The following is a 13,871-nucleotide window of genomic DNA, read 5'->3' on the forward strand; positions in this document are numbered from 1 at the left end:
ATGTAATGCAAGACCGTTTTTGTTTAAGTTCACCAGTGGATAAATATGTTCCAAGTTCAAGATAAATTAAGCTGTATTGATACTATATCTGAAAAAAAAAAAAAAAAAATGCTTTAGTAGGCCTAGATTACCACTGATAACTCGCGTTAAATTCGCGGTTTTTATTGAATCGGGATAAATACACTGCTCCGCAATACTGTAACACTCATAATCACAAGATTTAAACATTTTAAGTGATGAAACTCAAGAGACATAATCACATTCTTACCATAGCCTACCTTTTGCGAATTTTACTTCATTTTCAACTTCTGTCACGACGCTAAATTGAAATGTTCGAGTGACAGGCGGAAGGATACCAAACAGATACTGTCGATAAGCTTATTTTTTTGTTTAATAAATGTGGCATCATCCGCCTTTCGTCGATTTTCTGGCTCAAATAACTTTTTTTTTTTTTTGGTAAGAATTAATATAAACATTTTAACAAAATTGTGAACTTCACATAAATTATTTAAACCATTAATCCGTAGACTGTGTTTTAGCGTTTTTACAGTCTGAGGAGTTCCTAGATCTGACATATGTTTTTATTATAGTAACAGATACTGTCGATAAGCTTATTTTTTTGTTTAATAAATGTGGCAGAAAGTTCCTAGATCTGACATATGTTTTTATTATCCTGAATGCATTTAGGAAATATCTTTGCAGAGCATGCATCTGGGTAGCCTACAGCAGCACATGCTAGGCATTCTAATGCACAATTCGATGATCAGTTAGCTAAAAAATAAAACGTTAACATTGTGCAAATATATGTTTGCCATAGGTGACGGTTTATTAATGATGTATGAAGTTCAGTACACAAGATGGTGCTGTTGCTATATAGCCTAGCTATATCATGTCTGTCTTCTATTACAGCTCCTTTTTTTATAGCAAAGATAAATAAATAAAAATTATCATCCCTGAAATATTCGATGTTAAATAAAACATCTAGCCTATTATTATTATTTTTTTGTATCACTCTAGTTTTCATTAACATCGCCAAAACTTATCCTGTAGATTAAATTGGAAGCTTTTCTTTAGCCTGAATCATTCGATATTTGGATGCATTCATAATTTGCTAAAATGTAGCCTACATGAATTAAAGTTTATAATGGAATTAAGTGTTATAGAATCGCGATTAATGTGAAGCCAGCGTTTTACTCCATTTCATAAACGGCTATTTGCTTTTAGACATTTTGATTGAGATGGTCCAGTAGACTAGAACCAAATGATTTGGGGAAGCTTTGAGAAAAACATTGTTTCATCGACTGTAAGTTGCCAGAGTTCGTTGGCAATGGACAAAATGTAAACATCTAAAATATTATTTTATAGACTAAATTGGTAATTTGTTTTGAGAACTTTGTGTTGATTGAGTTTTACCATGATGACATTTTAACAACAACAACCTTCACTTTCATCATTGTTTTCTGTCCCGCTAAAACCGTTTTGTCTTAAATTAATATTTAATTGTGTCATTATTTAGGCTAATTCATGGAATAGCTAAAACAAAACAATTCCATCCAAACATTCGAGTATAAATAGTTATTTTTTATTAATCCGACATTCACTCATTTAAGAAGTATAAATATAAAGTTTAACACAAGACACAACACGCTGGTGTTTCAAACAGGCATCATTAAATACAATAATATGTTTGTTCGTTTTCGTCGCTTTAACAAAACAGATCTTATTTACACATATACAAAAGTGGTCCTACTTTTCGTATCTGGATTACGATTCTCTCGTAAATAATTAGGAAATAAAAGGTGATGGTGACAGATAACATTCACAAAGGGGGGAAAAATATGGTCACATTTTCACGTGGATGCAATAATATAAATAAGCGTAGTTAAGAAACTCACTTCTGCTGATCCATTTTCATAATGGAATTCATTTTCCACAACATGAGAGAAAGAAAGAAAGAAAGAAAGAAAGAAAGAAAGAAAGAAAGAAAGAAAGAAAGATCATTCGTTCCTATAGTTTCCAGCAGTGGATCGAAATAGTCTTTCTTTTGTCGTTAAGATCGGATTTGCAGTTTTTTTTTCTCCTGCTCAATGTTTTTTTTTCAATTCAGATTGTCTTTTGTCAATTTGTTTTGCAATGCTGCGGTTCTTTAAAGCACTTGATAGATGGGATCCTGAGCATGCTGTTGAGGGCAGTTGGTCGGGGACGGTGCGGGGGCCCCGGTCTCACTCAGGACAGACCCCTCCTGCGGAGAACACGGGCTCCCCTCGTGACCCTCCGGTACTGACAGCACGGGACACGCGGGGGTCTCTGTGGAGATTCGCTCCACGATGCTGGACAGACAATCCAAACTCGACACCACTGAGCTTTTAGTATTCCGTGCGTCAGCTGTATAATAAAAAAAATACAATTTTAAGGTTTAATTTTAACTCAGTTGCGATTTTAACTTTAACGCAAATATTGTATAGTTTCGTAAGATCATTTTAACTGTGACTCACTCAATGTTTGTTTATTTATTACAATGACGCATGCAATTTTCGACGCATGACCTACCATTTGGCGTGTCGTTGAAGTATGAGCTGTCATATCTGTTCCGTCTTCTCGACTGACATGTAGGACCCATGAAATCCATCTAGAAAATACGAAGAGAAAATTAGTTAAAATACACACATTTAAAGCATAGCCTATTTTACAAATAATTATTAAATATGCTATTAATGCTTAATATTGTTAAGCTTAAATATTTTTTAATGTGACATTATCATTCGAGAAAGATAGCATGCTGCAAAGTTGTAATCCGGTAGGCTATAATAATAATAATAATAATAATAATAATAATAATAATAATAATAATAATTATTATTATTATTATTATTATTTGCCCTTGTAAACCATGTATAAAAGCTTTTAAAACCAAGTAAACCGTTATTGAACGAATGAACGACCAAATAAATATAGCCTAAACTAAATTAAATGATATAATTACGATACTAATCTCTAGCTACAGTATATGCCTATAAAATGAACTTCTCACCATGCCATCAGAGCAGTTGGATCTCGGGCTGGAGGCATCGGAGTCTCCACTGTAATGTTCCAGAACGGGGTAGTAGTTTTCCTCTTGACTCCTGAGCAGCGCCTGCAGAGACTCGATGTAGCTAATGGCGTTTCTCAGAATCTCCACTTTGGGCAGCCTCTGGTTGGGGTTGGTGGACGTGCATCTCTTGAGGGTCTCGAAAGCGTCGTTGACTTTGCTCAGTCTTCTCCTCTCCCTCATGGTGGCGGCTTTGCGGCGGTCAGCGTTGGTGGTTTTTCTCTTGCAGGCTTTGCATGCCCACAGCAGGCACCTGCCGGCCTGATGATGCCCGCTGGGCGCCCTCACGTGCTCGTCCTCGAGGTGATGCTCGTCGGGCTTGAGCAGGCTCACGTGGACGAGCCTGGGGTCCAGGTCTTCAAAGAAATGCATGTCATTGGTGTTGAAGCAAGGGTCGTCGTAGAAATCATCAGCTGATGGGATGGGGAAGGGAATATCCGACAACTCCATCTTTATGTGTTAAGGTAAGAAACAAATGGATAGGCCTATACTTGAATGCTTCCCAAGTGGTAAAGTTTTTGAGGATTTAGGAATATTAAAACAAATTCCTCCCGATCCTGAAACAACGTGTTGCTCAAGACAACCTTTAAAAATCGCAGATCCTGGAAAGGTTTCTTTGCTTGTACCCTTCAGGTACTTGTTGCTGGTGAGAGAGCAGGGCCTGTTTATATACAGCCCAGCCGGTCAGGGGCGTGTCCTGCAGAAGACAGATTGACCAATGAACGTGCGTTTAGAAAGAGGGCGTGGTTCTGACGGCCTGGCACTTCAGCTAATGACGGGGCCATAAAAATGTTAAAATGATGAATTCATTTATAAATAATGGTAAAAGTTGCTATTACTGCGTTGTTTCTTTTGTGTATTGAGTTGAAATCTCCTTGATTTATTTATTTATCCTCAAGTCACAGATTTTAGTTACAATTTCCTGATTTTTCCCAGGAAACATTCGAGGAAGGACTTCCCTTTTATCTTTTCTAAGGGAATCTTTCAACTACCATTTGTTGCTTAATAAGTAAGTTTGTAGTCTACTATTGCATTTGATAAGATGACAAACAATTCAGTAATACCCCAACAGAACAGAACAGGAAAAAAAAGCTGTTAACATTTTGTTTTGGTTTCCAGTGCTCCATGGATAAAGATGCTCTTCCTCAGAGTGATAAATAACTCAAGATATTGTTAAAACGCCTTGAAATACATGCACACGTGTATAGCAGTTAAGGCTTAATTATATTGAATGTTATGGATGCTTACCAGTGTTTAGTAATAATAATAATAATAATAAAACTAGACCTACTTTGAATCATTTTTGGTTTGGATCAATTGTTTAATGAAACACTGGAGCACTACTACACTCATATATTAATACACTTATATAGTAAACATGCTTTAACCAATAAAATAAAACACACACACACGCACACACACAACACAATAGATTACAAATGCTTTTTCCAAGGTGCACTTTATTTATTAAACAAAAAAATAAATAAAAAAAATCGGTTCTTCACACTAAAAAATAATGGTTCTTCAGCGGTTCTTCAGGGGTTCTTTACGGTGGATATGGTGCTATATAGCACCACTACCAATTAAAGAACCTGTTAAGCCCAGTTTGGTTCTTCAGTGGTTCTTCAGCGGTTCTTTGCGGTGGATATGGTGCTATATGGCACCACTAACATGCAAATAACCTGTTAAGCCCCTAATTCTTAGTGATATTAGTTCTCTAATATCCTAAGTGTCTTAGCTTTAGTTGGTAATAGGATTAGAAAAATGACATTAAAATACAGTGATTTTCCTGAACACAAGGCACATATCCAAGGCCTCCACACAAGACTTTTTGACCACAGAAATTTTTTTGGTGTGGATGTGAAGTCAGATATATACCGAAATTATGTCACAAACTTCAATAAAAACGTATATTCATATTCATCAATTGCTTTTTGTTATGAGTGAGGAGAGAAGTTATGTTTAAAAACGTGTTTCAATTTCTACTTACAAAATGTGAAAATGTGTCAAGAATTTTTTAAGTTCAATAAAAGAAATAATAAAAAATCATATATAATATAAACCATAGACTGTATATAATATATAATATAAACCATAGACTGTATATAAACCTATGCGAGTATGCGCCGAATAGTGTGCACTGTGCAGTTCAGGTGCACGTGAGCGAGGGCGAGCGCGAGCGCCGCATTCCTCAAACTGGACCGTTGGACTCGACGTCAATCAAAACCAGGACGACGACGAACGTGACGAACACATTTCTAAAAAGAGACAGAAGATATCTTTCGAGGTGAGTGTCATAGCGCATACTGCGACTGAAATATACAATTAACGTTACGTTACTTGTCAGGGGAAACTTTTCATTGTATTTTGCAAAAGTTTTACCGTGTTTTGTGACATTAATGCTAAGTTTAGTATCAATCTAATGTTAGCTGACTGAGGAGCCTGACCAACCGTGTTGGCTAATAAATATGTTGTTTCACAAACACTGAACTGTATGTTAAGTTAAGAAACTTAAGTGTAAGTTAACTGGGGTCGTTCTTTTCTTGACTTTCTCCAGATATAACGTTATAACACTACCGTTTAATATCTTTTCAAATCACTAATAGCGATGGTCTAATTCCCCCAGTGGCGGGCTTTATAGCTAGCTGCATCGTTACCATGGATACTGTGTAGTCTTACCCTATTCACATGTAACGTTAGTGTCTCGCCTGCTAGTGTTGAGTACATTTAAAGGATTAAGTTAGTTCACCTCAAAATGAAAATGTCCTGATAATTTACTAACCCTGATGTCATTCAAGATATCCATGTCTTTATTTCTTCAGTGCAAACAAATAAAAAAAAAATTGAGGGATACACATTCAGACTTTAAATGGCAACCAACTATCCCAATGTTCAAATAAGGTTCAAATGTCCGTGTCAAATCATAAAATACTGTCAACATGCACAAAATATTTAAATAATTAATGTTTGTCATCACTAGGCTGCTGTTGATAGGTCTATAAGTTTACTCTATAAGCTTACATTCATCCTAGTGTTGTAATTTGTTTGTTTTGTTATTTTCTTTCTTTCTTCAGGTTATGACAGACTTCACGGGTTGGACTTCTGTCCAAGTTTGCCAGTGGTTAAAAGATATTGACTTGGGGGAATTCTGTGAAAGGATGGCGATGATAAAAATCTACCAGAGAAATTTTGTGTCTAACCACAGCACAGAGGAGATTATCTCTGAGTTTCCATGTTTCAGACTGGCCAAAATGGTAAGTACAGTAGTGTATTAATTGCCTCCTTAGTTATGACTTATGACTAACGAGTTATGACTATGTATTTTTTACTTTTCCTTCATCTTAACATAAGCTCCTTTGGGATCTGAGAGACCGTACCAACGTTGATGTGGACCAACAGATTCTCTCTCAGCTCTCGGTAATGGCATCTAAAGTCCTTCAAGTTTCACAGAGTCCCCTGATGGAGAAGTTCAGTCGTGTGGTTTGATGACTGTGAAGATGGCAGACTGAAAAAAAGGTAATTAAATCTGCACTACTTAGATTTTCTGTGTATCACTGACTGACACCCATATCTGCCTGAGATCATACATTTCTGCATGTATCTGTCTTGTGTAATAATAAAGACTAATTTCTAGTTTATTAAAGGTAGTAATAATTACTGTCTTAGTAATTTAATTTAAGAAAAACAAAGAAAACTTATTAGATAAAAGCATCCACCATGTTATGTTAACCTAATTCTGTGTTTTGTTTAAAGGACTACAGTTGGAAGCAGCTATTCTGCTCTTGCCTGCACTGTTTAAGGAGGACCCGGGGTTGCTGTTTGAAGTTGAGGTTCATTACTGAGGAGAGTGAGGACATCTCAGTGGCACTGGGCCTCATCCTTTGTATATATTTTCTGTTTGGGATCCAATATCCTAAAGGACTGAAAAAGACACTGACCTTCCTGGAGTGCGTTGTCTTAAAAATGAAGGATGCAGCCGGACTTCCTGTCACAATTAAAAGAGTGTACAACTCAATCTGTGCATAGAGTCTCTCTCTCTCTCTCTCTCTCTCTCTCTCTCTCTCTCTCTCTCTCTCTCTCTTTTCTTTTCTGGGGGGCCCTATTCCAATTTCTATTTTTTTTTTTCCTTCTATTTTTTTCTAACTCCTTTAGCCAGTGTTGTTAATGTTAAAAAGCACGGATTATATTTGCAACTAAAAGAAATGAATTAAACTATTTTAAAAGTTTAATGTATTTTTGTTTATCAGTAAGCTTTTAGTACAGGATTTTGAATCTTTCAATCCACGATTTGGTATAAAAGCGTCATTTAGAAGCATATTGACTCAAACATTGTAGTATATAGCATGATAATGGCCTACTACCTAAAAAAAAGGTTCTATAAAGCACCATTTGACAAATGTGCTATAAAGCTTAAGTCCCATTAATGCCAAAAGAGGTTCCCCTATAACGAGCCAAAGAATCACTGTTGAGCACCATTTTTGTTGAAGAAATTGTAAACAATCAAGGTGCTTTATGGCACCTCTTATGGTTCTACATAGCACCATTTGACAAAGGTGCTGTACAGCACCTTTAAAGATAAGTGCTATATGGCACTTAAAGTGGTTCCCCTATGATTACGAGCCAAAGAACCACCTTTAGTGCTATTTAGCACCTTTTGTTTATAATGTTGCCAAGTTTACTTTGCGTTTCTTACAATCGCTGATAGACGTACAACAGTCCAACAATAGGGGGCGTTACAGAGCCGGATGAGAGTTAAAACTACTTTTCTGTTTGAGAAGCCCCAAGTGTGTGTGTGTGTGTGTGTGTGTGTGTGTGTGTGAGGAGAGAGAGAGAGAGAGTTCCTCTGTCTCTCCTGTTAGTACGTTTTGCCTGAATACAGCCTGCTGGAGGTTAACAGCCTATTGTAAACTGTTTTTACATATATCCTTAGATTTTATGTTAAAAAATGTTTTATGTTAAACTCATTTGTCACATAACCTGACAATTGTTTGACACAATCATATTTTACTGTATTTTTTTACCAGCACTTTTTTATGCTATAAAGAAAAAAGAAAGAAAAAAATACACATGTACACATATACATTTTGTGTTTATTAAAAACAGTGCAGGATAACATTCAGAAGTCAAAAAACAAGGTCAAATATTCTAAAATATAGTAAAATATTTAATTTTCCAAAAAATACTATTGTTATTTTCACTTGAAGTAATGCTCACCAAACAAAGACATGCAAATGTTAAATATATATTTACTTCAAAAGTAGGGTTTTAAAAAGAAATACAAATAAATTTCTCACACACAGAAATTGATAAACAGAGCAATGCAGTGTTCCATATATATTTGTGAAGCACTACAAAATAATAATAATAATAAAATAAAATGAGAGAGAGAGAGAGAGAGAGAGAGAGAGAGATAGCGAGAGAGAGATGCGACAATGCAGTTTAAACTCTTATTCGGCTTACTATCACTAAAGATTACGTTGATTTTACTGGAATGACATTAAAACACCTACAACTGGAGAGACTTGTTACATACAAAACTGGCACTATTGTGAGTGCATTTATGCACTTAATTTTTTCTTTTGGACCAATATTTAATCTGTCTCAGACATATGTAATATGTAATAAGACGCACACTCAAAAAAGTAGGTGTAGGATTTACTTTGAAACATTATTAGGCTAGTCAATTTCACAAATAATTACAAAGAAATGGCAAGTTACACACTGAATTAAACAAAATTATTCAGTTGAAATGGAATAATTAAGTTGAAATATTAAGATGAAATAGGTTATTCTTGTAAAAGGTACTCCAATAATCTTTGTGTTTTTTTACTACTTTGAATAATCACTTTTTACAGTGCAAACATGGTTCCTAAATGATTAACAAAGAGGAAGTCTAAGAGGTCTCTTGCAGCCGGTCGATGAGGTACTCGCCATAGCCACCCGTGCTGTCACTGGTGCAGCCCACTCTGCGAGCACTGGTCAAGAGGTCACCGATGAGTTTGACCTTTGGGACGAGGGGCTGGATGAACTGACTTTTGATTACGCTGGCGGTGTGTGGATCTCCATACTCATGCGCCAGCTGATTCAGCTCCAGCATGATGCTCATCTCCTCCTTCCACTGGTTAAGCATGATCTCCAGAGCAGGAAGGACGGCACACACCTCTTCAGTGCCTGGCCTCTGTAGATGTTACATATTGTAGGTTAAATATAAAATTAATCGGTTCTGGGTGCTGATTGGTGAATGCAGCGTTCCAGCACCCTTCTGAAATACTTGGACGCTTGGACTTCACAGACGCATGTGAGAGAAGCCCGTGAGTCCCCGCATGTGAGGAAGTCTGTGTCAAGTGTGCCATTTGGGACGGGGCTGATGTAGCTCGGCCTTGAGTGCCGTTGAAGTTACACATACTTTTCTAAACGAATTGGTTAGGCATTCTATTCCAATTAAACACTTTTGTGTCTAACTGGTTAGGTATTCATCATGGTCGAATCACTGCAGGTCACATTTGGGCCAGTGACAAATAAAAGTGTCCATGATTTAAAAAAATAAAAATTAATTAATTAATTAAAACTTTTACACAAAGTACTTTACCTTTAGTATTTATGTTGGTAAAAATACCTTTTGTATGTTGCTTTCAGGTTTTTTTTTAAATATATTTTAAAGAAAAGTTTCACTTAAATCAAGTTAAAAATGTCATGCGGTGTTACCATCAGGTAAATAGTAACATTTTCCTGACACTTTGGATACATGTGAGTGTGCTTAATCATTATTTTTGACAACATTTAAAAAAAAAAAAGGTTAAAAGGTTTTACAAATATCACAGATTATTTATTCTAAATATCATTGAGGTTTTGGGAGTCACATCACATGACATTTCACAAACCGGGAAAAAAAATAAAATGATCTGATATATTATATAAAAAAAATAAAAATAATTAATAATAATACTAATATTAAGAATAAGAAGAAGACATGAAAATATTTTGTTAAACTATTTTTCCTAATAAAATATTATGCCAAACTACTTAAAAAGGAGATTCTTTTAAGAATTTAAGTCTTTTAATTTTGTATTTTTTCATAATATAACAGGACAGCTGTAACACTATGTTAAAAAAAAAAGTCAAAATTTAATTCAGAAATGTAAAACATGCTCATAATTAAAAATAGGGTAATGCTTTTATTCTGTAAGGATGTATTAAACTGATCAAAAGAGACAGTAATAACATGTTTTATTTAAAATAAAAGCTGTTCTTTTGAACTTTCAATTCATGTCAGAATTTTTCACAAAAACATTAAGCAGTTTTCAAAACTGATATTAATAAGAAATTTCAGCATAATCAGAATATTAGAATGATTTCTGAAGGATCACGTGACACTGGAGTAACGATTCTAAAAAAAAAGCTTTGATCACAGGAATAAATTACAATATATTCACATAGGAAACAGTTATTGTAAATTGCAATAATATTTCAGAATATTTACTGTATATACAACCTTAGTTAGCATAAATAACAAATCATTTACATGTGTTTTTGAATAAATAATCATTGAAATAATGTAAATAACTCTTCTATGCTGTAAAATTTGCTGCAAAAGCTTTATTAAACAACTCAAAAACCATCTAAATGGATCAGTCCATGTATAGGTCAAATTCTGAATTGTGCTACAATTAACTAAGACAGCACACAGTTGTTTCTAAGTGTGTCCAACCATCACCCAGCACGGATGAGCGGATAACAAGGTGTTCAAAATCGCTGCTGATGGACGCTCACCAGTCCCAGTCTGGATCAATTTTACACGAGTCATAAAATCAGGGAAGACTGAAAGTAAAAAAAAAATAGAAAGGAGAGAAAGGAGAAGAGAGGACGCAGTGTAAAGTGACAGCAGTGAGTGCCATGGAATCCATCTGGAACTACAATTAATGCACCGTCCTTCCGCCTTCACATTAATCTCGCCAATTTTCCGGAACTCAGGGGAAACGTATACCACAGGCATTAAAGGGGAGATCTCTGCGAAACCCCCCGCTGGTTTACCCCCATCGCTCTCATTCTCTCTGCCCTCCACCCCCCCTTTAGAGCTGCTGCTGCCCCAGTATAAAGAAAAAATAGGCTTATGATCATAACACTTTGAGTAAACATGAGTTTAAACGAATGAGATACCTTCTTTGTTCCATATCTAGGTGCTGTTTCTTTTAAGAAAAAATACAGGGCACTTCGGCCAAGTCTTGTGGTGTTGCTCTGGTTAACTGGTTAGATGGGTGAGTTACCTGGATGTTCTTACTGCAGTATTTTCCTCCGCGCTGGGACAGATACTGCAGCATTGCCTCGGCCCGCTCTAGTTCCTTCACTGATTCCTGATGAAAATACGCAGACACTCTGGGCAGAGCCAGATCACTCTGCTCAAAGATTTTGGCCTGAAACACAGAACGGAAGACAGATCTGATTTAGAACAAAACTGAGTCAACCTAACCCCAGTTTCCTGTAATGTTTCCTGTAAGAGAAGAAAATGGGTCAGGATGTTTTTTTTGTTGTTGTTGTTTTAAATAAGATTGTTTTTGCTTTCTATTTATTTCAAACATAATAATCATCATCAAATTCATTTTTAACTGTGTTTTTCTCTAGTTATTATTATTATTAACTTATAATGTTGTACAGCACTCTGTGTTTTTAAATTTTTAAATGTGCTTTATAAATAAATATAAATAAATATGTTACAATCACACTCAAATTTGGCAAATGAAGTGGCAAATACTTTATTATTGTTAATAATATTTCAAAAAAAGTGTCAGGTCATGTGATAAGGTGGAATTTTGTTGTCATGTGACAAGAACTGAGAGTGAAGACCACTTTAGACCCCCTCGACTGTGTTGAGATCAGTAAGTTTTTGATATTCATGACTTTGTAAAAAAATTAATAAATAAATAAATAAATAATAATAATCTAAGTACATTCCGGTATGATGCAAGCAAAGTGGTTTAGTTGGCCAACTTTGGATATTCCATTTTATCATTTGTGTCATTATATCAACATTTTGTTGAAAATAGTTGAAACTTTTTTTCAAAACTGTAAACCAACTTAAATGAAAAGATGGCATTTCTAAAGAAAGTACATTTTTAAAAGATTACTTACAGCATGTTTATCATCTCAGAGATACTTTTTCTTTTACCCAGTGAATTTTTAATAAAACAGCGATACAGTGATAAAATCCCTGACTATCGGGCGTCTTTGGGTGGCTCGGGCTGGGTGGGGGTTAATACAGTAGGTTGTCAAAAACCTGATAAACCTTCTCATACAACGCAGTTTGGCATACATCTCTATAAATATAGATCTTTATAAGGCAATATGGCAAATGAAAACAGTTGAATTGTGCTACACTGATGATTTGGGGTGCTATAGAAGTTTGCATCATGTTTTACAGTAAAGTTCTTACCAGCGCTTCCAGTCTGTAAGAGACCTCCATAAGCAAAGTGGAAACTCCACACAGACTTTCCTCCACAACAGTCGGGAAGTTTTGCCTCGCTAGACTCCCAGCAGAAGATATATGAGTTTTACAGAGGGGAAGGCACTTTTTTATTCGCTTTACTCTCGGTTCCGACATGTTTACGCTGTAACGGACATCAACAGGCTGAACGTGTTTCCTCGGTGATTTCACGCGTTTCGTAGGATATGTCCTCACATGACTCAGTTTGTCGTATTTCCGTATTGTGAAGAAATAAATAAACTGATGATGAAATAGTGGTGAACTAAAATTCTAATTTAACGGCTGCAGCAGGAGGAAGAAACTTGCAAACGTTTCCCGTTCATTCTGTCAAGTTCATCCGGTATTATGTGGGTGGATGCACAAGTGGGTAACCTGCCCTGCGAAACTACATATAAAGGTGTACTTAAGTTCAGTTTAAGTGGATCCAAAAAAAACTCCTCTACATTTAATATAAGTTTAATTATAATAAATTTTATTTGACTAATTTCATTGTAAATAATATGCAATGACATGTCCGAAGACACATTCAGTTTGTACTTAATATATTTTAAGTATATTATTCCCATAACAAAGTCCTCTTTTTAAAAGCGTACAAAAGTCTTTCTCTAAGGCTGGTTTAAGATTGTCTCCATTGCCTGGCCAAGCTGGTGCTCAGTTGCTCAAAAGTGCCCACACTCTTGTAAAACCTGTCAAGAGACTAGCTAACCATGGTTTTACCTTGTGTGTTTTGGCAATATCTAAATAAAAAAGAAAAGAAAGATTTAAAGTATCAATATCTTCTGAAACGCAAAAATATTTCATGGTGCTTCCAAACTGTAGAGTAAGTGTAAAGTAGCCACTTTCTTTAAAGTGTGGAAAGACCATGACATTTTAGCATTTAAAAAAAAAATAAGGCCTACTATAAAATAAATAAATAAATAAATAAAAAGTGCTAAATTAATAATTTTATTCAAAACAGAATATATTCTGGTGAAGTTTCATCTCATGCTTTCTGCAGATGTTCACTTCATTAGGTTTGATTGGCTTGTATACTATTAAGTATACAAGCTGCTTTAAATGCTCAAGCTCATTAAAACTGGATGGACTATGATTGTCTATCCCTTTTTTTTTCATTAATCTGCTCATTATGAAGAATCATTCTGAAAGTGATTCCAGTGATATTGTTCTTCTGTGTTGTTCATTATATCTGTGATGTGGACTTTATTCTCATTTAGAACAATGTTAGAATGGTGATTACAACATACTGTACTTGCGCAACCACTGGCACATAGAAGTCACCAAAAAGAGTCATGCATGTATATGTGA

At 35.3% G+C, this 13,871-nt stretch overlaps 2 protein-coding genes across 2 annotated transcripts; both read right to left on the reverse strand.

Annotated features, from left to right (window-relative positions):
* Positions 1 to 1,566: 1,566 nt before the first annotated feature.
* Positions 1,567 to 3,741, reverse strand: LOC122142478 (myoblast determination protein 1 homolog). The gene is made up of 3 exons (XM_042753411.1): positions 3,032 to 3,741; positions 2,551 to 2,629; positions 1,567 to 2,385 (listed from the first exon to the last, which is right to left on the reverse strand). Exons 1-3 carry the CDS (start codon positions 3,536 to 3,538, stop codon positions 2,147 to 2,149), a joined length of 825 nt encoding a protein of 274 aa, XP_042609345.1. The 5' UTR covers positions 3,539 to 3,741; the 3' UTR covers positions 1,567 to 2,146.
* Positions 3,742 to 8,158: 4,417 nt separating this feature from the next.
* On the reverse strand, positions 8,159 to 12,924 carry LOC109050952 (ferritin, heavy subunit-like). Its single transcript, XM_042753257.1, has 3 exons — positions 12,516 to 12,924; positions 11,353 to 11,499; positions 8,159 to 9,266 (listed from the first exon to the last, which is right to left on the reverse strand). The coding sequence occupies exons 1-3, from the start codon at positions 12,681 to 12,683 to the stop codon at positions 8,982 to 8,984; spliced, it is 600 nt and encodes a 199-aa protein (XP_042609191.1). The 5' UTR covers positions 12,684 to 12,924; the 3' UTR covers positions 8,159 to 8,981.
* Positions 12,925 to 13,871: the final 947 nt, after the last annotated feature.

The sequence above is a fragment of the Cyprinus carpio genome, chromosome B25 (assembly GCF_018340385.1).
Source record: "Cyprinus carpio isolate SPL01 chromosome B25, ASM1834038v1, whole genome shotgun sequence".
Taxonomy (NCBI): Eukaryota; Metazoa; Chordata; class Actinopteri; order Cypriniformes; family Cyprinidae; genus Cyprinus; species Cyprinus carpio.